The following is a 25,350-nucleotide window of genomic DNA, read 5'->3' as shown; positions in this document are numbered from 1 at the left end:
TTAAATGGTTAAGGTCTGGGTCTGGGTTAAAAGTTCAGGTTTAGATTTGTTATTGAGCTGAAGGTTGAAGTCGCTGAGTATGAGGGGGTCTAAAACGCTTCAGGAAAACAGAGAGAGTCAATGGTGCGTTGGTCAGTGCTGTTGCCCTGACGACAATGGTGGTGGAAAACGATTGGAGGCTATTGCATTGTCAATGACGTGTTTATGGTGAACTGCCTGTACGAGTTGGAAATAGATCTTACTGGTGGCTCTGGTCTCTGGGTCTGGGGGTTGACTAAGTGTCTGGGGGTTGGTGGTGCTCTCCTAGTTATAAGGCTGCGTGGGTGAGGTGCGTTGGGTGGTGTGACGCCGCCTACACAGCTACGTAAGCTTTCGGGTCCTTTCAGCGGCCGCTGCTGAGGTTTAAAGGAAAAGGCGAGCGTCATGCGGCGCCAAAATCCAGTGAAGGAAGGGAACTCTGCTCTCCGGCTTGAAAGCGCTGTGTTTTTTGTTGATGCCGCATTGTAATATTATTTTGTGATTATTTTCCATTGGATTTGAAGTGCATAAGTGATTTGGCATGGCTGGCCAAGCTCCTCAACATCCTATAGTATTGGTATGTTATTGGATTTAATTCTTGCATTTCTATTTTAATGATAAAGAAACCTCTGCTTTTTTTTTCTTCACAAAACGCATCCTTTACATAGGTTTATATATCTAACTTTGTCTTTGACAGAATTCAAGGAGCTCCTGGATCTCAGCACACGTGCGCTTTCCTCCACGTCGCGTACTGATCAATCAATCAATCAATCCAAATGTATTTATATAGCACTTTACGACAACCAGCAGGTATCCAAAGTGCCTAACATCAGAAACCAAGAGTAAAAACACACATCATACAATAGAAAGAGTGAACATAGAAAACAGTAAAATCTGAAAAAGTTACAAAGAAACAAAAGAATGAAATGGTCACACCCCTGCTACGTATTAAAAGCCAGACTAACAGATACGTTTAGACTTTGGACCTGTGTGAATATTGGGGGGGACTTGTTCCAGAGCCTCGGGGCAGCAACTGTAAAGGCCTGATCGCCCCTGACGATGCCTGATAGGAAGCGCGGGTCAGGTCGCAGGAAGGAAGTGGAGTAGCGCTGCACCTGCAGACTGGTGGTACAACGGTCCCGGAGGACGTGTCGCATGTTTCCTTCATCACAACAATAGACTATTATATCCCCAAACAACAGACTTTCATACAGTCGGTGGGAGTAAATTAAAGGCCGCTGATGAACGCCGTAAATTTCTCTTCACTCAATCCACGCACGCACGCACAGGTGCATACACACACAGACAGACACACACACACACACACACACACACACACAAACACTTGCCATTTCCTTTCTTTCTGTTCAGTTGCTGTGACTTTAATTCTAATTCTTTGATTGATGTAAATCAGATATACTAGACTCATCTTGGGTGTGGAGACAAGCAAAAGCCAAGACACCAACTGGCCGCTTTCATCCCAAATCTCTCATCTTAAAGTTAAAACAACACTCCATTTCATGCACGCTCAATCTGATCGGACAGTTTCTAAATGAGCATTTGTCTGCTCAGACTTCAACAAAAAGAAGAAAAATCTCAAGCTGCTTGAAGCTCCTCCAAAAACACTGGTCCATTATCTTTATTGTGACTATTATTGCCAGTGTGCATCACCCCCCCCAACCGGCCCCGGGAGACACCGCCCACCAAGAGCCTGGGTCTGTCCCACGTTTCTCCCTAAAAGAGAGTTTTTCCTCACCACTGTTGCACTCAATGCTCACTCTTGGGGGGTAGTACTGTAATTGTTGGGGCTTTGTAATTTATAGAGTGTGGTCTAGACCTACTCTGTCCGTAAAGTGTCTCGAGATGACTTTTGTTATTGTTTGATACTATAAATAAAATTGAATTGAAAAATTGAATTGAAACTAGCACAGAAGATAAAAAGTTACATTTACGTTTCTTCTTATAGTGTAAATGATAACAGACTTCAGGATGATTTACAGATAGAGTAAGTCTAGACCACACTCAGAAATCAAACAACAATTTGCAGAAATCCAACAATTCCCTGAAATGAAGGAATACCAATAGTCCAGCCTCCAAGTAACAAATGTATGGACTAGTTTTTTTGCACTTTTTTAAACACCACCACCTAGGGTTTTTTTCTGCAGCTCAGAAAATGTGTTTGAAGTTGATAAAATATTAAGTTTTCTGAAAAAAAAACATCTTACATCAAGCAATTTTTGACAGCTGACCATTGACAAGCAGAGAAGCGCTGGCAGATTTACAAAAGCGCCCTAGTCTACTTTTTCTTGTCAGATAAGACGCTACGTGTGATTTCGGCCTAATTCCTGGAGCGAATAATGCTTTTAACCAAAGCAAGTCAATCCAGAACAGATAACCACTGAGAAAATACTTACTCACGGATTTTGGCAATTCAATCTTCTTGGGATCTTTGTATTTGTGCAAGTGAAGTTATGGCAGTGTGTGTGTGTGTGTGTGTGTGTGTGAGACGTCCTGCGGAAACAAGGGGTTGTGTGGTGTATGAGGTCCGAGGCGTCATAGTGACAGACGGGCGGCGAGCACCGTCTAACTGAGAATAATACAACACTTCCTCCCATTCTCTCCCTCTCTAAACACACACACACACACACACACCACACACACACACACACCACACACACACACAAAACACTTGGTCCAACAGGATTGACCCCAGATCGGCGCCAGCCCACGTTCTCCGAGGTTAGCCTTCCTCACACACAGATATTCCTCTCTCGAAAGCAGCTTCCTGCTATGGAGGCCCGCTTGTCTCCAGTGACCCCTGACACCAATAAAGCTCTCCAATCACAACACAACCACACACACACACACACCACACCAACAACACAACACCCACTACCCCACAACCACACACACACACACACCACACAACACACACACACACACACCAGGTTTGTTGTTGGCAGCAGTTTCTCACCTCGCCACGCTATAATAACTGGGAATTTTTGTTGATTTTCAAGAGTAAGAAAGTAACAGACTCCACTTCCTCCATTTTGCTATTGTGCACAGTTTACACTTTCTGGTATATTCCTCAAATATTCCTCTCTGCAAAGTGTGTCTACTTTTCCTCCAGGGTAGGTTTGGTTAGGGAGTGAGGAGTTAACCCGATGGCTTCCCCCACTTGTCCGATGACGAGCAGTTAAATTTGGGAAACCAAAGGCGAGAAACCGGTGGGTGCGACCCTTGCGTCCCATTAAAATGCTTTTCCCAAAAAGTGTTGCAGCGGCCATCACATTTTGCCCTTAACGAAAAAGGCTGCTAGATTCAAAAAAGATTTTTTTGGGTTTGTTCAATTTTTTTATTGTGCATTGCTTTTTTTTTGTATTCCCATTTTTTTTTTTTAAACATGCCAAACACAACTCGAACAGAACACCCCCCCCACCCTTTCCCATCACCCCACCAGACAAAAATAAGAAACACCAGAAACCACAACTCAAGCCTTTCAAAAAAATATAACAAGAGAAAGAAACCTAAACCAAAAACATATGTAAAAGACAGCCCCAAGATCATTAAAAACTCCCCACAAAAAGCTTCTTTTAAGGAGTTCGGGAGGTTTCCTTTTAAATTTTGCTCCAATCTGGGAACAGTATACTATACTCCCATCCACCCACTCAAAAGCCCGCTCCGGGTTAAGGCGGGCACCCCTCCCCCCCATTTAAAAAATCCCCTGGCTATCTTAAAAATAGTCGGGCCCAGGCCCCATGTGTTTTTCCATCCCGCTATACTCTACCCACTCTCCTCCTTGTCATTATGAGGTTTCGGCTCATTGGTCTTTTCCTTTCCCAAATGTATTTCACCCCGAGGGCCCTCAAAAGGACGGGGACATGAAAAGAAATGATCCCCGGGTCTTTTAAAAAATCAAAGTGAGCGCAAAAAACCCTTTTTTTTTGGTCCCCTTTAAGAGGATGAATTAGATTTTTTTTAAAGGAAATTTTTAAAAAACCCCCAAAAAAAAAAATTGAAGTTTCTTGAGGTTTAGCAGCAAAGGGGTGGTTAAGCTTTTAAAGAAAACGGGCGCCCGGGTTCAGTTTTGTTACAGAAACGCCAAAGGAAAGGGGGGTGAAGGCTTCACTCTTGTGTGTGTGTGTGGGTGTGTTTGTTTTTGGGGGGTGTGTTGTGTTTTTGTGTGTGTGGTTTGTTGTTGTGGGGTGGCGGTGTGTGTCGTTGCGGCGGTAACCCCTCTCACACGATGATTGGGTTTCAGCAGACACAGGCAGGACCTGTGGGAACACCGCTGACACACACATGCAGTGCATGCATGCATTCACGCATATGCACGCACAAACACACACATACTATTTTTGTCTCTGTTTCTTTAGACTCAGACACACAAACGGTCCACAGCGGTCATGTGGGAATGTCGCTATGTTAGCATGCTAACCTGACATCACTCCACACGTTGGCTTCAGAAATTTCTGTGTTGGAAAAGGGGGAACTCTAAATAGTTAAATAATAGTTGAAAAATAGAAAAAAAAGAGGAAAACAACTTTTAAATAAACCATCAAAAAGGCGAAAACTACAGAGCCCCCGAGGTGACATGGAGGGAGAAAAAACATAATCAAGGAAAACAAAACAATTACTGAAAAATCACTTTTGCGAGATCTTGACTTTGTTTTGCGAGATCTTGACTTTGTTTTGCGAGATCTTGACTTTGTTTTGCGAGATCTTGACTTTGTTTTGCGAGATCTTGACTTTGTTTTGAGAGATCTTGACTTTGTTTTGAGAGATCTTGACTTTGTTTTGCGAGATCTTGACTTTGTTTTGCGAGATCTTGACTTTGTTTTGAGAGATCTTGACTTTGTTTTGAGAGATCTTGACTTTGACATGGAGAAAAACAACTTGAAAAAAAATAAAAATTTAAATTTCTTTTTTTTTTTATGTCAGAGTCAAGATCTCGCAAAAGTGATTGTTCAGTATTTTTTTGTTTTTTTCACCTTCATTTTTTTCTCCCTCTGTGTCACCTCAAGGGCTCCGTAGAAAACAACTCTGAAAGCTGCAACAACAACTTTGAAAATAAAAAAGCATGGAAAATGCAACAAAAACTTTGGGAAAAGCCTAGAATGGATAATGGGCGGGATTATGTAAATTACGCCTATTAAACCATCCTTGACCCAAGCCTTTAACCCTCATGTTGTCCTCAGGTCAAATATTATGCTTCTATGTAAAACAAATATGAGATTCACACAAAATTACCCAAAAATAACACATATGTTTCTATTCGCAAAACAGGCTGATTATCCATCAACATACAGTAATTTTCTTTTATCTTAATTATTAGTCAAATTTCTTCAGAATTGGTGGATTTTTTAACTCAAATATTGGCTATAATTTAATATGAATTAGGTTATTGACCATTGAATCCAAAACATAAGGGGGGGGGGTAAGAGGGCATATTAGTGCTGTTAAGTGAAGATGATAAAATCAATTCAAGTAGAGTTTAATAGAAGATAATTGAAATACTGTCTGTGTTCAGCCTTATATAATGCCTATTTTACTGTAAGAAGTGGCCTCATTCCCACACACACGCACGCACGCACGTGCACGCACACGCACACACACACACACACATACACACACAAACACACACACGCACTCACACACCACACACACCCCACACACACACACACACACACACACACACACACACACACACTGACCCAGACAGGCGGTATATTATCAGGAGAGAGGAGGACCAGCCCTGCCGAGACTTCCAATCTCTAATTGTGTGCGTGTGTGTGTGTGTGTGTGTGTGTGTGTGTGTGTGTGTGTGTGTGTGTGTGGTGTGTGTGTGTGTGTGTGTGTGTGTGTCACAGGCTCCGTGGGAAAGCTCCAGCAGAGACGGAGGAGGAGTAGGAGAACCCACCGGTGTCAAGTCCAGTCTGCAGCCGACACACGAGTCACCTGCCGCGGACTATTCACCGGACACACACCGCTGGATAAACAACTCCTGGAAGCTCCGGAGAAAAAGATTTCACACTGAAAAAGTTTTTAAGAGATCCTATTCACCACTTTCCACTTTGTTGGAAGTAGTTTTTGACTCATTTTTGGGAGGGATCATTCATTTTTCACAATTTTGCGAGAAGGAAGGAAACTAACCGGAAACTTTGTCATCATCTCTTGGATTAAACACACGGAAACATCTCTCTAAATCTCCCTGTTTAAATAAAAGTATAATAAAACCCATTCGTGTTCCTCAATAGAGCCTTTATGGTGGTTTAAAATAGTTTAATTTGACACCAGGACTTCCGTAAAATCCCTAAAATATCCCTGATCAATAGGCTGCTGAGTGACAGATATTTCAATCTAATTCACTCCTGTAGTGGCATTTATTTATTTATTATTTATTTATTCATTTTTTTTTTTTTAATATATCACTGGGGATAGAAAAAAGGTGTCTATTTTTCAGTTCAGACGGGAAGAAACTTTTTTTTTTTTTTTGTTAAACTTTAAATAAACCTCCACGCTCCCCGGGGAGAGGCAGACATTCTCCCCGCCCTCCATGCACCATGAAGCGGCCGTGCGAGGACAGCAGCTCGGCAGAAAGTGACGCGGAGGAGACCATCGATGTGGGCAGAGAAAGCATCTCTCCAGGGTGAGTGAGGGGGGGGGGGAATGTGCCTCTGTCTTGGACATATAATCCAACGAAAAGCTTCAGTATAGCCCGGGGATAGGTGTAAGCACGAGCGTTTCTAGGACTTGAGGAGGTTCGGGGCTTAGCCCGGATCCATTTAAGTAAACTGAATGCAATGCAAAACGGGGATTGGTTTAGCCAGCTTGTGTATAACTTGTATATATACTTGTGTGTAACTGGTGTATGTTCATTTTAGCTGGCCAGTTTGTAGATGTTAGTTACATGGCATCTCAACATTTGGCCTAATCATAACTGGCCTGGCAACCCAAAGGACAAGGTTTTATTTCCAGATTTGTGTGGTGACTTAAGAAGTGTGTGGGGGGGGGGGGGTCTTCCCCCAGAAAATTTTGAACATCAAAAGACTTCATTTCCTACATTCAGATTTTTTTTATGCACCTATTTCTACCTTTTTCTGAAGTAATTTATGCTGGCAACATCTTTATGTAAAGGGAAACGTAGCTTATAATCCAAATATAAAAACAAAATGGAATAAATTGCAATAAGACTGTTAGGCCTTCTGTATTGCTTTCAACGTATTGTTCTCCTTTGGATCGAGTTGTCTAATGATATCTGAGGAGCACACATGTAGCCTAGGCATCATTTACTCCTCCCCCCTCTTTTGGGTTGGGGGGGTTAGGGAAGAAACCTCCTTAAATGTGCATATGACAATTATTCACCACACTGCTACATTAATTCATTTTATTATTAATTAGCCCCCAGACTGTAATATTTCAGATGTGTTTGAGGAAAACACACACACACACAGAGGGAGAGACCGATGGACGGACAGAGAGAAAGAAACACACCCACACACACACCTGCACACGCACACGCACACGCACACGCACACAGGCACACAGAGGGAGAGACCCATGGATGGACAGAGAGAGAGAAAACACACCCACACAACAGGCACAACGGAGAGAGAGAGACAGACGGATGGAGAGAGAGAGAGAACACACACACACACACACACCACACACACACACACACACACACACACCACACCACACACACCCCAACACACACACACACAACACAACAACACACACAGCTTAGATATAGACTACAATTAGGCTACCACAGTTTTCCCCACTCTTGTCTCTTTCTATCAGAGAGAGAGAGAGAGCCGAGAAGGGATGGATCGCTTTGTGACGTGAGAAATAAGCGTCCAGTATGAATGGCCTTATGGTTTACATATGGCTAATGTCCGGTTTCATATTTGTCAGTCAACTTTTCAAAATACATCCGGGGCTTTATGTATTATTACATATTGAATGGGTCAGAAAGGAGCAGTTTGCTAAAGAAACCTAACGTGTCTGAGAGTGAACACAGGTCTAGTGTTCAGAAGACAGTTAAAAGCGAGACTACTGCTTTTCATTTCCAAAGTTTAACTCCAACCTGAGACAACATGTTCAATATTAATGTTGTTTGTGAAGAAGTATTTCAATCCCTCGACCTGACTTCTTTGCATCAATACTGATTATTGACTCCCTGCATGTCCTACATTTCCCACAATCCATTTCAACAACCTCCAAAGAAGATCTCTTAAAGACACAGGTGGAAAATACTCGTTAAAGAAGTATTCTTGTTGTTAAATGAAATATCACAGTGTGAAAATACTCTGTTATGCTACAAATACTCCCCTGGAAATGAAAGTTTACTCCACTTCTGCACTGTAAAAAGGTTTTAAATTGTTTTGTCAAAAATACATGTTTTTTCATCTTGTGTCAACAAAAAAAAAACATTTTTTTGTCCAAGGGACTTCAAACATTGCGTTGTTCTGACTATTTTTAATTGAAAGTTGCCAGTTGATATTTGTTGTTAGCAGAGGTGTCAAGTAACCTTACTTAACTAGACATTTTGGGTATCTATACTTGAATTATTTTTAAGATAATTTACAGCAGCCTTTTTACTTCTACTCCTTATATTTTCACACAATTATATGTACTTTCTACTCTTAACATTTAAAAAAAATAACCTTGTTACCGCTATTTCAGTTTGGCTTGTTTTCATTCTGGTTTGTCATTGTTCAAAAAAACAAAAAGACCTATCCAGATAAAACGCGGCTTCCGGATAGAGGGATTGTGGTTGGATGAGAAGTATAAATATTTACCATTCTGACACTCTATTGGAAAAAATAACAATACAAACATTAAGTATTACGGTATTGCAATTAAAGTTTTTCCCCTTACATTACTCTTACTTTTATACTTTAAGTAGTTTTGAAACCAGTATTTTCACACTTTTACTGGAGTGAAAAGCTTGAGTTGATACTTCTAGAAGTCTTTCAAAAACCTAGTAGCTATACGTAATGAATGTGAAAACTTTTGACACCTCTGGTTGTTATAAAAACAATCCATAAAGAGTTGGTAAAACTCAAAACATAATTAATGGTGCTAGTTTACTCCTTATTTTAAGTTGATACAACTAAACACTTTTTACAGTTTCAGATCAGATGTGGTTATTTTGTGTACTGATTAACTGTGTAGTGATTAACTTGTGGTTTTGATTTTTCAGATACATGAAGACGTCCTATATGGGATGCGGATCACCGACAACCACCACTCAAGTGATGGCGAGGAAAAAGCGCAGAGGGGTAAAAATATTCTCGGCGTTGAGTCTTTGAATACGTAAGAGTTGGGAGACAGTCGGAGGTATTGATTGTGTTCTTGTCCTTTTTTTTTGTCAGATTATTGAGAAGAGACGCAGGGACAGAATCAACAACAGTCTGTCAGAGTTACGGAGGCTCGTCCCAACGGCGTTCGAGAAGCAGGCGAGTTTGTTTCTGTAGAACCACGTGAGCTTCATCAGGATCCAGACAGAACCACACACCCTTGTTTGTGTAAAGATCATTTTAAATGTAAACATGCAACCGAATAAGACACAGACAAAAAAAGGAGTAGCTTCTTATGCGTAGGCTAGATGATGCAGAGTAATTAGTTGAAAGAAGTTGAAGTGATTTGGACCGCTCGCGTGTCACTTAGCAACATTGGACTTGTAAAAGGCGGACTTGACTACAGCCCTGAAGAAATGCATTTTTGATGCTTTCTAAGTCCAGGGTTCGGTTAAATCGGACCAAACTGCGGAGGTGTGAAAACAACCTCCGTTGGCTGTAATTCTTGTGATGAAGAGCTGCTGTTGGACGGGTCCAGGCGCTTCCTGCTTTAACTTAACGTCAGTTTGTTTTCTTCAGGGCTCAGCTAAACTGGAGAAGGCCGAGATTCTGCAGATGACTGTGGACCACCTGAAGGTGCTGCAGGCCACTGGAGGGAAAGGTAACCACTTAATGAACCTTGTTGTACTCTCTGGAGCAGGGTTTCTCACATCGGGGTACGGAAATGTGTCCCTCTGGGGGTACTTTGGAGGACTGCAGGGTGGACGTGTCCCTCTAGGGGTACTTTGGAGGACTGCAGGGTGGACGTGTCCCTCTAGGGGTACTTTGAAGGACTGCAGGGTGGACATGTCCTTCTAGGGGTACTTCGGAGGACTGCAGGGTGGGGTGGATGTGTCCCTCTAGGGGTACTTTGGAGGACTGCAGGGGGGACGTGTCCCTCTAGGGGTACTTTGGAGGAATGCCCGGGTGGACTTTTCCCTTAGGGGTACTTTGGAGGATTGCAGGGTGGACGTGTCCCTCTAGGGGTACTTTGGAGGACTGCAGGGTGGATGTGTCCCTCTAGGGGTACTTTGGAGGACTGCAGGGTGGACATGTCCTTCTAGGGGTACTTTGGAGGACTGCAGGGTGGACGTGTCCCTCTAGGGGTACTTTGGAGGACTGCAGGGTGGACATGTCCTTCTAGGGGTACTTTGGAGGACTGCAGGGTGGACGTGTCCCTCTAGGGGTACTTTGGAGGACTGCAGGGGGGACGTGTCCCTCTAAGGGAATGTTGGAGGACTACAATGTTGCCTAGTGTTGCCTTCCTTCTTTCTACTGTTTTTTTTTTCAAAGTTTTTATTAATATTTTCAACTTTTTCTTGCCTTACTTCCGTCTTTCTACTGTCTTTTTGCAAGGTTTTGCCGTTTTAAAAAAAGTTTTGTTGCCTTTCTTCATTAGCATTTAACTGTTTTTCAAGTCTGTCAAGTCTGCTGTTGACTCCAGATGCATTTATAGCAAGTTAACATTGATAGTTTCCAATTTTTTTTATTAGACATATTCTCAATTTGTTGTCAGGGCTGCAACTAACCATTATTTTTGATTGTCCATTAATCTGTTGATTATTTTCTGGATGAGTTGTTTGGTCTCTAAAATGTCAGAAAATGGTGAAAAATGTGGATCATCCTCAAAATGGTTTGTTTCGTCCTCAACTCAAAGATATTCAGCTTCCTGTCCCAGAGGAGAGAAGAAACTAGAAAACACATCCACATTTATTGGGACGTATGTAGTCTTTTTAACTTAATCTAGCCTAACTGAACAGCTTCAGAGTCATAGGAAGGGTTATAGTTCGAATTGAATGGTGGTTGTCTTGTCAAAACCTGTAGGGTCGGGGGGGCTCTATAGAAAAACCTGCCAGCAAAAAGCAAGAAAACAGCAAAGAAATGTCCAAAACTGCATAGCGCCCCTTTAACAACAAGCCCCTTTAACTATCAATTCTAAAAAGTGTGTGTGTGTGTGTGTGTGTGTGTGTGTGTGTGTGTGTGTGTGTGTGTGGTGTGTGTGTGTGTGTGTGTGTGTGTGTGTGTGTGCGTGCGTGCGTCCATGCGTGCGTGTGTGTGTGCATGGTGTGGTGTGTGTGTGTGTGCGTGTGTGTGTGCGTGTCAGAAGGAGGTGGTGAGTCCATGGGAAAGCACTGCAGGGATAAAAGTACCATTTGACCCTGAGCGGTGCTGTTTGCTTTCTTAGCCAGCGGGGGGGCAAATGTGTGTGTGTGTGTGTGTGTGTGTGTGTGTGTGTGTGTGTGGTGGGGGGGATGGGGCAGTATTGGCTGCATTCAGGCCGTCTCTCTGCAACGTTTGTTTGGGTTTTACCAGCAGAAAGTCAGCAAATGTTCCGAGGCTTTTACACAGAGGAGGCCAGTATCTGCATCTCAACACAATGAAGCAGCATGTTGCACTGATACAATCCGACAAGGCCTCCAAACCATACGACGACAGACCAAGACTAAGTTGATAAGAAGATGGAGGTCTGAGTTACAATCAGACGTTACTTCCCTTCCATGGAAGGTTACGTTAGGTTAGGTTAAGTCCATGGTTACCATGTGACGCAGAACGTGACGTAGCTACGTTAAAAAAAACTCGGGTCTCCTGGGTGAAAGTCCTGTGTTTGTTTGACCCATCCCCCGTGTCACTGCCCAAAGTGAGCAGTGAAAAATCCAGAATATTTCTTGATGAAAAAAAGTTTTTAAAAATGCGACCAGCGAGTCCTCCAGAGTTTAGTCTATGTGGACGACGTTCCTCCGGTGCCGCCTGAAATTCCGCCAGATGTCCTTCTTTTCGTCCGGATGTCCGTGCCCCGTCCTCTTTCTTTGTTTGTTTCTTCGTTGTAACCGCCGGTGGATTTTTGAGGACTATGGTTACCTGACCCTAGAGCTGGGTTATAAATCAATCATTTATCGATATTGGTATTTGAGACTAGATATCGTCTTAGATTTTGGATATCATAATATCATAATATGACATGAATATAACTTTTGAGTAAAGTGATGTCATTTTCTGGACACACCAGACTGTTCCTGCTGTTCCATTATTTGCCAATACCCACAGAGTCATTATATCAACTTAACTGATGATTATTTACCAAAAATCTCATTGTGTGCATATTTTGTTAAAGCACCAGTTGTCAACCCTAGTTGACACTGGCAAAGTGAGACTATCCAGACTCAAACTGAAGTCCTCTTTAAAGTATTCTATTAAATCATCCTTTCGTTTTGGATACTATTCTGATGTAATTTACCACATTGCCCTCCTCTCTCTCTCTCTCTCTCTTACTCTCTCTCTCTCTCTCTCACTCTCTCTCTCTCTCTCTCTCTCTCTCTCTCTGCAGGTTATTTTGACGCCCACGCTCTGGCGCTGGACTTCCTGTCTCTGGGTTTCCGGGAGTGTGTGACGGAGGTTTCCCGCTACCTGAGCGCTGCGGAGGGCCTGGACTCCAGCGACCCCCTGCGGTCCCGCCTCCTCTCCCACCTCGGCTCCTGCTCCTTGCAGCGCGACGCCCTCGCCATCAGCTCCTACTCCCCACACCACCACCCCCACCACCACCACCTCACGCAGCAGCCTCACCCGTTAACTCACCCCTTCCACCCCCACCACTGGGCCGCTGCCGTCGCCACGGCGGCCGCCTTCCGGCCTCCGGCGTACGGACTGAGCGGGCTGTGCGTTTCTCCGGACTCCGCGGGAAGCGGAGCCCCCCAGAGGCTGACGGAGGCGTCCCGGCGCAGCGTGGCATCCACCCACGCAGACTCCACCACCTCCTCCTCCTCCTCCGCTCACACCCCTCTCTCCGCCTCCCTCCTCTCTGCATCGTTTCCCATGGCCCTCCACGGAGGATTCCCCATGCTGCATCCCGCCTCCTTCCACTCCTCCTCCACCGCCGCCACCACCAGTCCTCCCATCTCTTCTTCTCCTTCCTCTTCGGCCCAGACTCCTCACAGCAGCAGCAAGCCCTACCGACCGTGGGGAACCGAGGTCGGAGCTTTCTGACCGTTGACTAACCCTCAAACTCTTTAAACAGCCTGAAAAATACTTTTTTTTCTATCACAAGCCAACTAATTACTTATAACCCTCACTTAAGGAAGTGGTTGTGTTACAGAAGAGGGTTAGGGACGGATGTTAAAACTAATAAATTCATGTATTTCAGTTCCGAGGTCAAAGTCATAATTAGGGCTGCACGATATGAGGGAAATAAGCGATAATTCACCACATTGTCCCTCCCACGGCGTCAGAAAGCGACGCTCGGTCCGGTGCCTTTAGCGTTTGTTATCAACGCAAAAAGTCTCCTTTAGCGTCACGTTTAGCTTGGTCGGGACTCTTGGCGTCACTTTTTGGCGCCCTACGTTTATCTGACATGTAGCACAAGAACGGGACAGTTAGGTTTAGGGAAATATGGTGGGTGGGGGGGGGGGGGGTTACAAAATGTATGTTTCAGTGACACGCGGGAAAAGAATGGGACACAGTCCCCGGTCTCCTAGGTGGAAGTCCTGTGTTGTTTGACCCCCCCCCCCACCAACCAACCTCCTTACTCAGATTTTTGGTCCTTCGTGCTACTCTCTACCGTTGTAGCGCTGCTGTGCCCGGTGCGTTTCCATGCCAACACTGAAGGGTGATTGTCTCTATCTGACGCTGAGAGCCACGGACCAAGCGTTCGAATATCGCGATAACGATATTACCTGCGATAAATAAACAGATAATAAAGTGTTCTCAGTTTAGAACAAATACAGGAGCCTCGGTTTTGTTTCGACATTTGGGGGCGCATTATAACTTTGGGGGCATTCTGGTGAATTTTATATGCATCAATGTCTCTATTTATGTGAAGGAAACGTATATTCTGAGTATTGTTTTGTGTGTCCAACGTGTGTGTCTCATGAACGAGTCCGTATGATATCGTAAGAAAATGTATGCACGCCAAAACGAATGATATCCTACGAAATCAGGAAGTGTCACATGACGCCGTCTGGCTATGAGCTCCCCGACGCCGAGCAGCAGTTGCTAGTTGTTTAAGCCGCTACAGAGCTCCGTGACGCCGGCTACGGACCTCAGTCACAGCTCGGTCGTATCAGCGACAGTTCGTAGATGTGTTTTGCCCAAAATAGGTGACTGTGAGCCGGGTACAGAGCACTGCGAGCTGCCACCCGTTTCAACGGAGATTACGCTTAAACTTCTACTCAGCCAGTGTAAACACAACAACATGGCTACCGTCATTATGAGAAGGCAATGGACATAGATTGGACGTGTAATACGTAGAGAGCAAGAAAACATCACGCGAACTGCACTTCACTGGACAACAGATGGAAAGCACCGAAGAATACGTGGCGCGGGACGTTGGAGGGAGACCTGGAGACCCTACACCACACCTGGGGCTCTATAAAGACACTGGCCAGAAACAGACAAGAGTGGAAATCCTTTGTTGTTGCCCTATATGCCAACAGGCATAATGGGCAGTGAGTAAGTTAGGAAAAAAACTAACGTGGCTAGTGGAGAATCTGATTGGCTAGTAGCTTTAAAAATCTAAAGGCCATGTTGGCTGGTGATTAAAGCCTTGCAAACATGTATTGAGCCCCCTGAACAGTTACCTCTTTTAGCGAGTGAATTGACTTTCATATTTTCTTAACTGGGGGGGGGGGGGGGGGGGGCACAACATGTCCACTGCATCTCCCCTGAAATCTACGCCTATGAACAAACAAGCAAGAACCCTAAAACACTAATCCTTTTGTAAAAAAATAAGTAAATCACTTAACGGTAGTAAAACCAAAGAGACTACAGCGATGAACCAAAGTCTGCCTCTGAGATAATCATTTCACGGATGTGTAACTAGACTAACGTTTTATAAAGAAACTTGTGTGCCACTCACCTGCAACACCAGCACAGTCTCACACAGGGCTGTGTGATGAAGATTAAAGGTGCCCTGCTACCTGTATCTCATGACTTTGTGGTCATGTCTGATGTTCTGTAAGCCATTTCAAGCCATTCTAGCGTGGTATAGAAAGCCTGCAGGAAGCCTCAGCTCCATTTGGGCCAGTTCTCATTAATATTCAACCAGCTAAGCTGCTTGTATCTGATTGGCTAACAGCTAGCCAATGAGAGCCTGGCTATTGGCATCTTTTACCCAGGATATAGTGATGAGCTCTGGCAACATGACATCAGACTGACCAGCTGTTGTGATTGGTCTGATTTCTCCTCTTATTTCAGTGGGTAGAGCTGACAGAGGAGGTAGCAGTTCATTTTTCACATTCACCACACACACACACACACACACCACACACACACACACACACACACACACACACACATACATACATACATACATACACACACACACACACACACATGTATATGGACCTCACAGATTTCAAAACATTCAAGGAAAAATGGTTTTGTGTGGCAGGGCACCTTTAACATCATAACAACAACGTTAGGTTAAAGGTGCACTATGAGTTCCTGCGTGGTCACTTCTGTTGACGTTTCAAGTAAATTCAAAATATAACAGAGCAAGCTTGTCACCCCCACCCTCCATATTTCAGTGTATTTAGGGGGCAGGCTGCTAGCGGATCAAGGAGAGATGCCTACGATTTAAGATAAAAATGAAATCTTGCTGAAACCATGCAGGAAGTCATAGTGCACCTTTAAGCTAAAACCTTTTCCACTTTTTTTTTCTCTTCTTATCTGTGGTTTATGTCGTGGTATTCACCCTCACAACGTCCTCTGATTCCGTGTGTGCCTTTTCAACAAATAAAGATGACGTAACAACATCGCTGCTGTCGTGAAAAGGGCTACTCTTGGGTTTTTTACTGTTTTTCTGTGTGAACTTTACATTTTGATGTACGTAGAGAGACTTACGCGTGTTTTCAGTTAATCTGCGGGCCTTAAGGGTCCCCTAATACTGGATCTGGCCTTGGCCAACTGCCACTGGGCTCGTTTAAAAGCCATGATGTCTGTCTCTCTCATGGGTGGGCCAAATTCTCTGGACGGGCCTTCTGACGTCATAAGGGGAATTCAAAATTTTGAGTTTTCAGTGGTTATGAAGACCAATATGAGAGAGGAATTTGGTGATCATTGATCATCGTTCAGGTAAATTAAACCTCGTTTTTTTTTTCACAAACTGAAAGTTACGTAGAGCCACTTTACTGAATTCTTAAATATGTTCGGAGTTCGGAGTAAACGTGTTGAGTGAAACGCCACCCCCGACCTTTTTTCCTGCAGCTCGGAGTATATTTTTTAAGTTGAAAAAAGTTAAACTTTTTTTTTTTTTTTTAAACCCGCCCTACATCCAGCTCTTTTTTGACAGCCAAACAATGACAAGCAGCGCAGCCAGACCTGCTGTTTCCATAACAACACAATTAATTAAAGTAGCCTAATTAAGTCGGAGCACAGCAGGTTATGTGACATGACCGGGTGCGCCCTGTACAGGAAACTCACTTTGTTTAATCTAACTGTTAGCACCTCTCTCTCTCTCTGTTGTTTCTCTAGCTCGCTCCACCGCTTGTTTTAGCTTACGTTAGCACCGCAGCGCTCTAGGATACTGTAGCAGTAGCTGTTGCTATAGCAACAACTATAGCTGCTTTTTGAAATTAAAATGCTGCCCGCTTTGCTTTGTGGTGCTTTTAAGCAAAAAAAAACAAAAGCGCCTTAAAGTCAACTTTGTGTGAACATGGCCTCAGACTGCTCTTTACAAGCTGAAAAAACACACACACACACACACACACATACACACACACGCTTTTTTGTAGCTACGTATTGCACCTTCTACCATTGAGTTACATAAAGTAAAAATAAATAAATGAAAGATGCACTGAAGGACATTTCTGTAAACAATCTGTGATATGTAACATTATTCCAGCATTGATCTTATGACAAAATAAAAATGTTCTTTACGATTCAAATTCTTTCAAATCGTCATTTCAATGTGAAATAATTAATTATTCAGCACACCTAACACACACACATAGCACACGCACACACACACGCACACGCACGCACGCGCACGCCACACGCACACACACACACACACAACACACACACACACGTTAATCCACTTTGCCTTCATCTTGCAGTTGATTTACTGAAATCCCTTCCAGCTGACTGGAGGGTTTAAAGGCTGACAGGCCTGGGAACAGCTCCGCGGGCCGTGTGTCCGACCCCGGTCAGCCAACACGGTTCTCACGCCGGGACGCCGCTTTGAAGTGCCTGAAGTAGTGGTAAATTGGGTGACATGAGCCACTCAGCGCTTTACAAACAGACACACACAGAGAGAGAGAGAGAGAGTGTGAGAGTGTGAGAGAGAGAGAGAGAGGGGGGGGGGGGACAACTGGGAGACAGGGAGCAAATGAGGAGATATACTCATAGACACTCCACTGACCCTGAGGGTTTTATTTCTGTTTATGAATCATAAAAGTATTGCAGCTTTTTAGCAAGAGAGACAGTCTTCAACTGTGCAACGGACTGTCAAAACATAAAACCTCGAAGAAGTGACAAAAACTTATATGGTGTCAGCTTGTTAAATGTGAATGTGTTCTAGTCTCTTTTCTCCTCTGGGACAGGACACCGAATATCTTTGAGGTGTGGACAAAACAAGACATTTGAGGACGTCAACTTGGGCTTTTTGGGAGATCATTTCTCACCATTTTCTGACATTTTAGAAACCAAGTGACTAGAAATTGGCTGCAGTCCTGTCAGTGCTAAACAGGTAAATACTGTAAATAAATAGAACTATAAAAGCCCAAAATATATTCCATAAAAGAGCAGAAATAAAGAAAGCATTCCTGTTGGTTTGTAGCCTGGGAATCCAGAACCCAACTTAAAAATGAATGATCCGGCAATGAGAAATGATAAAGGCCCATCTCGAGGGGCGGCACCAAGCGTGCATTTGAATATCTCACTGCACGCAATTGGAAACAACAAAAATGTCCTTCTTGCAAAGCAACGATTGGAGCGCCGTCTTTTCCTCGTCTTTTAGATAAAAAGTCTCACTCGTTCATTGTAGCGGCCAAAGCCGTTTTAACCAACTGGTGTTCATCCGTAGCCATCGATGCGATGTTTACTAATGACTTTGACGTTGCAGCGCTGACGTCATCTGTTCAGCTCACCTCTGAACATGAGATACACCGATGTGATTGGTGCAGCTCGGCTCCAAGGGCATAGTCAATGAGCAGCATTTTCCAGTGTAGTTGGTTTGCAACAGTGGAATATTTTTGTAATTAGTTGCACTTTCAGCCATAAACAGGCGGAGAGGGAGAACAACTGGGAGACAGAAAGAATCCGAGTAGACCATGAGGTAACAAGAACTCTGACTAAGAGAAACAAGTTTCTGTCTATGAATTTGAAAAATATTTTAATAACCTTTTAGAACAGACAAAAGACTCAATGAAAAAAACAGCGCTTTGTGTGATTTTTTTTTTTTTAATCTTTTATTTTATGAAAGGGTCGCCTCGTGAAGATCTGCGAGAGCAGACCACTACGTCGGTCTACGGGGCTTTGCAACATCAAACAGAGTTTTTGAGAATAAAGAATTTGTCATTTAAAGTTTTATAGTCTTCTTTTGTGGTTCTTCAACCGCGGTGCTCTGAATACTTTTGCCCGGTGTGTCTTTGATTGAAGGGGACATCACTGAGACCATTTTGTTAGGATTTAGGATCTCAATCCAGTATCCGTCAGGGTCCTGGATGAAGGCCAGATCCTTCATTTTACCTGAGACAGGGGGGCATGCTGGGAGTTAATATAATATAATATGATGTAATAAGATATATTATGTAATATAATAATATATATATATATATATAGTGAGTTAATATAATATAATGTAATTTAATATAACATAATATGATAAATATAACGTACTATGTAATATAATAATATGAATATGTACTATTAATAATATACAGTATATAAATATAATATGACTTATTATAATGCTAAACACACAAACACACACACACACACACACACACACATACACACACACACCCTATCTTTTGAAGTTTTTGCATAGCAGGCACATATCGCAAAATTGACAATTAAGTTGACTTGACTTTAAAGGCAGGTCCAGCTGAACCTGAGCCCCCCCTCCTGGTAGACTCTTATATACACTGGACATGTGGCTGATGTTCAACAAGACGGTTAATAAGGAGATTTACAGGCTGTTTTGTCTTTATAAGGTGGTCAAAGGTCCACTGATTGTGTAAGAAAACCCAAGCAAATGTTGAAACATCTCCATTACTTAGGTGACTCATACACACACACACACACACACACACACACACACACACACCACACACACACACACACACACAACAACGACCAACTCACCGGATTGTGGTTTCTTGACAAACGTTGCTCCTTGCTCTTCAAACACTCTGCAGGCGGCTTGAACATCGGGAACAGCGATGCGATATGCCCTGCAAGGAGACAGCAGGTTACACCCAACACACACACACACACACACACACACACACACATACAGACACACACACACAATACAGGTTAACTTTTTTACATAGGTGTCAAACAAATAACCTGACAGGTGTAACCAGTTAACTAGACTAACCAGTCACAGTAAGAATGAAAACACAGTCACATAAAAGTAAGTTAAAGGAGAACTAAGCGATGTTGGGTGTTGGGTTACTTCTTGCTGTTTTTAAAAGTATTTCCAAACAAAGTGAGACTAGCTTAGACTTAGACTTCTCTTTATTGATCGTTTTGGGATGACTCCCTCCTCCTCATCCTGTCCCCTCACCCTCCCTTCTGTGCTTCAGCACACTAAACCCCCCAACCCCACATCCCCAAATCCTTCTGGTTATTGGCTGGAACGCTGGAAGTTTGTTATGTTTGTTGGTGCAGGTTGGCCAGTTTGTTATTGTTGGTGTTTGTTGACCCTGGGCTGTCTACAGAGACCACATTATTTACAGTGTGTTCAGGGGACAGGCAGCTAGCACATAGTGAGGAGATGTTGTTTTACAGTGTGTTCTGGGGACAGGCAGCTAGTAGATAGTGAGGAGATGTATTTTTTACAGTGTGTTCAGGGGACAGGCAGCTAGTAGATAGTGAGGAGATGTATTTTTTATAGTGTGTTCTGGGGACAGGCAGCTAGCAGATAGTGAGGAGATATTTTTTACAGTGTGTTCAGGGGACAGGCAGCTAGCAGATAGTGAGGAGATGTTTTTTACAGTGTGTTCAGGGGACAGGCAGCTAGCAGATAGTGAGGAGATGTTTTTTACAGTGTGTTCAGGGGACAGGCAGCTAGTAGATAGTGAGGAGATGGTTTTTACCTACAATAGGTATATTCAACCCGTTCTTACGCCCAACTTGTAAAACACTGAATCTCTCAGCGTCAGACACAGAAGCAAAAATCCCCCTTTTACCACAACGAATACTCGACAGCAGCACTGTAAGATGACGTAGCATTAACAGGTAGAGAGTAGTATGACGAGAAAATCTGCGTAGGTAAGTTGGTTGGGAGGGTGCAAGTTTTGTTTTAAGATTATTTTTTGGGCTTTTCCGCCTTTGATGTTGACAGCACAGCTATGTGAGAAAGGGGAGAGAGAGAGAGGAAGACATGCAGGACATAGTCACAGGTCGGATTTCAACCCTGGACCTCTGCGTTGAGGCATAAACCTCTCAGTACACGTGCGCCCGCTCTCCCACTGAACCAACCCGCCACAGTACGTACATTTTGTAACCCCGCCTGCCATCGTTCCCTAAACGTAACTGTCCCGTTCTTGTGCCTCATGTCAATAAAATATATTCCCGACCCACAGCGTCAAAACGTGACACCAAGAGTCCTGACTAAAGGACGCTAAAGGAGACTTTTGATGACAAAAGCCAAAAGGCACCTGACCAGGCGTCACTTTCTGACGTGGTGGGAGGGAGAATGTGGTGAATTGGTGTATTCAGACGGACAGGATGATATAAAATAACGTGATGATATAAAATAAAGACTTTTTTTTAACATTAAACCATGTAAACATGTTCCAGAATACAAGAATATTCCTGAAAATGAGCCTGATATGGGACCTTTAAGCAGTTTACTACCAGTGTAGTCTTCACAAAGTCAGTTACAGTTCTCACCGAATCCGTTGGGCGTGGTGTTCCCGTTGTGGAACGACAGACTTTCATCGGACTCTGAACCCCAGTTGCTGACAGAGAAATAGAAACGCTCATTAAAAATACTAAACACATTCATTACAGGACAAAATGAATCCACCAAACTAAAACTTTGTCTTTATTTGATTTCCAACATGTCTCATCTAAATCTACTTTTGGCCATCTCGTGCATGAACGTCGCGGGTGCTATCGGGGGTGCCGGGGTGTGTCACGTTACGTACTGTGTGAGCTCTATGGTGGCGCGGCGCGAGAAGGTCCACGCCGTCCGCTCTCGGATGTCGGCCGGGATGTCGGACTTCTTCTCGAAACCCAGGAAGTAGAGGGTGAAACGCATCGAGGGGAAGTCGATCTTCTGGAGTAAGCTGGAAAAGCAAGATTGGAAAAGATTTTAGTTTTTAAAAAGACATTATCACAGCATACCAAACCAAATTGCGTCATACCGAAAAAAATACAATATCTACATGTTCCCACAGACACAAAAACATAAGATAACAGGGTCCAGGGTGAACCAGTTGCACCTGCAGGCTCTAGAGCGTCTGCCACATGGGAGCAGTTCATATTCATTGAGGAGTACGTGTGATGGATCTTTCAGGAACACCTAAGTACAAATACTTTGTTAGGCCGGCTACACACTGCTAGGTGACGCACAGGGAAGACTATCTCGGGACATAGCAACGACAGATTCAGACTCTGAAAAATGGGTAAACATAAATATATAGGCCACTGATTTGATTAAAGTAAGACAACATCGGCAGTATTGACGGCAAAATAGACTACAGAACATTTTGTTCCTCATGACAGGTGCGATATTTTATTACATTTACTGTATATCTGCATTTATGTTTATATTTCAAACATCAACATGTCATTTATCAATATGTATTTGAGTCAAAATGACATACAGTATAATCATCTCGTCTTCATCTATTTGGCCTGGAAATGCTTCCAACACGCTCGTGTGTGGCGTGATCAACAGGCGTCGGCCCTATTTCTAGCGTGCACGCGTTTTCTGGAGCCGTGCGCGCCACGCAGGCAGCGTGCAAGCTCTAACCTGTTACCATGGGAGCCGAAATAAAAACGGACACGTCACGCAGCTGACACGCTCACGCCACACACCCAGTGTGTAGACGGCCTTTCAGATATTTTTACTTTAGTATTTTATTTTTGTGCCAACTTTTTGTATTGATTTCTTAGATTTTAACACAAATATTGGTACTTTCTACTCCTTACATTTTACAAAATTGGCTCGTTACTTTAGTTTCAAATAATTTCAGTGGAGTTACCGTTATTATTTTTTGCGTCATCAATCTAATTGGATGGAAATCAGTCTAATTGGAAGGAAAAATACATTGCACTTGACGCACCACTACAAGTGTTACTTTAAACGTATGGTGAACTTCCTAAACTAATATCTGGTGAAGTAGGGATGCAGCGGTTCAGGATGGGACTCACGTCATGCCCAGGACTCGGGTGTAGAAGTCCAGAGATCTGACGGGATCTTTGACCCGCAGATTCGTCTGCTGCAGCATGTAGTCCTGCAGAGACACACCAGAGACATCAAGAAAATCAAGATCAGAGTCGCAAAGATGGAGCGATTAGTGGTCAACTATTTCATTAATCTCTTTAGGTTTGAGTCATTTTTCATGAAAAAGAAGAGTATCTCTTCTGGATGAATGGGTAGTTGTTGGACTAGTCTATATAATGGTGAAAAATGGGGATCAGTGTTTTCCCAAAAAGCCCAAGATAATGTAATAAGGCGCTATATAAATAAAAGTTATTATTATCATAGCTGTGACTCTGTGGGCTGTATGAGAGTCTTAATCCTCCTCTAAATCTCAACCATGACACTTAAAGGTGCCCTGCGACATATTTCTTAACTTTGTTTATGTGTGAAGTTCTGTAACTTGGTTACCCTGGTTACCGTATTTCAAGCCAGTCTAGTGTGGTATAGAAAGCCTGCAGGAAGACTCAGCTCCATTTGGGCCAGTTCTCATTGATTTTCAACCAGCCAAGCTGCTTGACTCTGATTGGCTAACAGCTATCCAATGAGAGCCTGGCTATCAGCATCCTTAACCCAGCGCAACTGGGCGAGCTCATGAATATTAATGAGCTCAGGCAACATGACGTCAGACTGACCAGCTGTTGTCATTGGTCTGATTTCTCCTCTTATTTCTTTTCAGTGTCTGGAGCTGACAGAGGAGGAAGCAGTTCATCTTCTCACACAACACACACACACACACACACCCCACACACACACACACACACACACCACACACACACACACACACACACACACACACCACACACACACACACACACCACGCAGATTTAAAAACATGCAGGGAACAACGGTTTTGTGTGGCGGGGCACCTTTAAAGAAATCTGTTCAAAGGAAGTTTTTCTCAAGTTATAAAAGTTTGCCTACTGGTGTCTGCATGTCTGAAGCCAACAGGTTTGACTACATTACAGACAGACAGACACACACACACATACACACACACACTTTTGTCTGGCATCTTCCAGAGACAGCAGGGACATAAGACAGAAATACATGTGAAAGATGAGGTAGATAAGGAGGAAAGAGTCACCCTGGTGATGGGGTCTGCCTCTTTGCAGGCAGCAGACACAGCCTCGTCCGACAGTCCTCCTCCGCCCTCCATCGCTCGCAGATCTCAGATCAGACTGAAGGGAAGTACACAGGTAGATTCCCCTTCTGCTGCCTTCAAGTGCTGCTTGGAAGATTCTCCGTCTCAGAAGTTACACACAGAGGACATTCTTGCATGCGTTAGGCTACTGGAGATGAGACCCTCCTGTTGTCTTGGGGAGTCAAATTTGACTTGTTTTCAAAGTTTTCTATATTTTTTTTAGAGAAATTTGGGTATCTTTTTAACCAAATATAAGACGGATGCTTCCATTCACAAGGCAGCAGGCTTTTTTTTTTTTTCTTCCACACCGGTGTGTCAGCTTTGGGGAATGGCCACATGCCCCGCTGCTGCCTTCAGGTGCTGACTGAACTGTTGGGAAAAGCCAACGCCCACAGGTTTGGCGAGGTTTACGCGAGCAGCAAAGAATTAGTGTGGGAGTTACGCTGTGCAGATACCACATTCTATCACCACGGTACTTGCTCCATTGAGCGCAGACAAACTGAGAAAATATCCTGTTTTTCAAAGTGAACTACTTAGCTTTTTGTTTCCTTGAAAACAAAATTAGAAAATAAAAGCGTTCAAGGTCAAAGAAAGTCTGACGCTTTACATGATTTTGTTAAAGCGACGCAGTGAGCTGAGCTGCAGGCCTCAACATGTGGTAGACAGAGGAGGCGGCTGTACACTGACATTAACACACCCTCATGGTACACAGCTTACACACACACACACACACCACCACACACAACACACACACACACACACACACACACACACACCACACACACACACACCACACACACACACACACACACACACACACACACACACACACACAGGAATGTAACAAGATAAACATGTTGTAGGTGCATCAGGTTGTGTCGGTTTGACCAGATTTTCTTCTCTACCCAAAGTATTACAGTCTCTCACCATTTCAATGTTGAAATAGTTTTGACTTTTCAATTTCATTTTAGTTCAGTTTGAGTTATTTTTCAGTGTATTAAAGCACCCATATTATGCTCATTTTTAGGTTCATAATTGTATTTTGAGGTTGCACCAGAATAGGTTTATATGGTTTCATTGTCAAAAAAACACCAGATTGTTGTTGTACTTCACATTGCTGCAGATCTTGTTTTCATCCTGTGTGTTTAGGTCTCTGTTTTAGCTACAGAGTGAGACATCTCACTTCTATACTATCTTTGTTGGGAGTTGCATATGCTCAGTAGCTCGGTAAGATCCCATCAGCTAGATAA

At 43.4% G+C, this 25,350-nt stretch overlaps 1 protein-coding gene and 1 pseudogene across 1 annotated transcript; one reads left to right on the top strand and one right to left on the bottom strand.

Annotated features, from left to right (window-relative positions):
* Positions 1–5,753: 5,753 nt before the first annotated feature.
* hey2 (hes-related family bHLH transcription factor with YRPW motif 2) lies at positions 5,754–16,108 on the top strand. The gene is made up of 5 exons (XM_032543842.1): positions 5,754–6,667; positions 9,227–9,305; positions 9,399–9,482; positions 9,903–9,984; positions 12,688–16,108. The coding sequence occupies exons 1-5, from the start codon at positions 6,582–6,584 to the stop codon at positions 13,341–13,343; spliced, it is 987 nt and encodes a 328-aa protein (XP_032399733.1). The 5' UTR covers positions 5,754–6,581; the 3' UTR covers positions 13,344–16,108.
* Positions 16,109–18,775: 2,667 nt separating this feature from the next.
* On the bottom strand, positions 18,776–24,485 carry LOC116706818 (lactoylglutathione lyase-like; annotated as a pseudogene).
* Between the last annotated feature and the right edge of the window lie 865 nt (positions 24,486–25,350).

Source organism: Etheostoma spectabile, chromosome 18 (genome assembly GCF_008692095.1).
Source record: "Etheostoma spectabile isolate EspeVRDwgs_2016 chromosome 18, UIUC_Espe_1.0, whole genome shotgun sequence".
In the NCBI taxonomy this organism is placed as follows: Eukaryota; Metazoa; Chordata; class Actinopteri; order Perciformes; family Percidae; genus Etheostoma; species Etheostoma spectabile.
The sequence above is the reverse complement of the archived record's forward strand: the minus strand, read 5'-3'. Positions and strand labels throughout refer to the sequence as shown.

What these genes read in the sequence shown, in the direction of transcription:
- hey2 (XM_032543842.1), top strand. Translation starts at nt 6,582, where the DNA reads ATGAAGCGGCCGTGCGAGGACAGCAGCTCGGCAGAAAGTGACGCGGAG. An exon ending in CAACGGCGTTCGAGAAGCAG is followed by an intron (nt 9,483 to 9,902) that starts GCGAGTTTGTTT and finishes TGTTTTCTTCAG; the next exon opens with GGCTCAGCTAAACTGGAGAA. An exon ending in GCAGGCCACTGGAGGGAAAG is followed by an intron (nt 9,985 to 12,687) that starts GTAACCACTTAA and finishes CTCTCTCTGCAG; the next exon opens with GTTATTTTGACGCCCACGCT.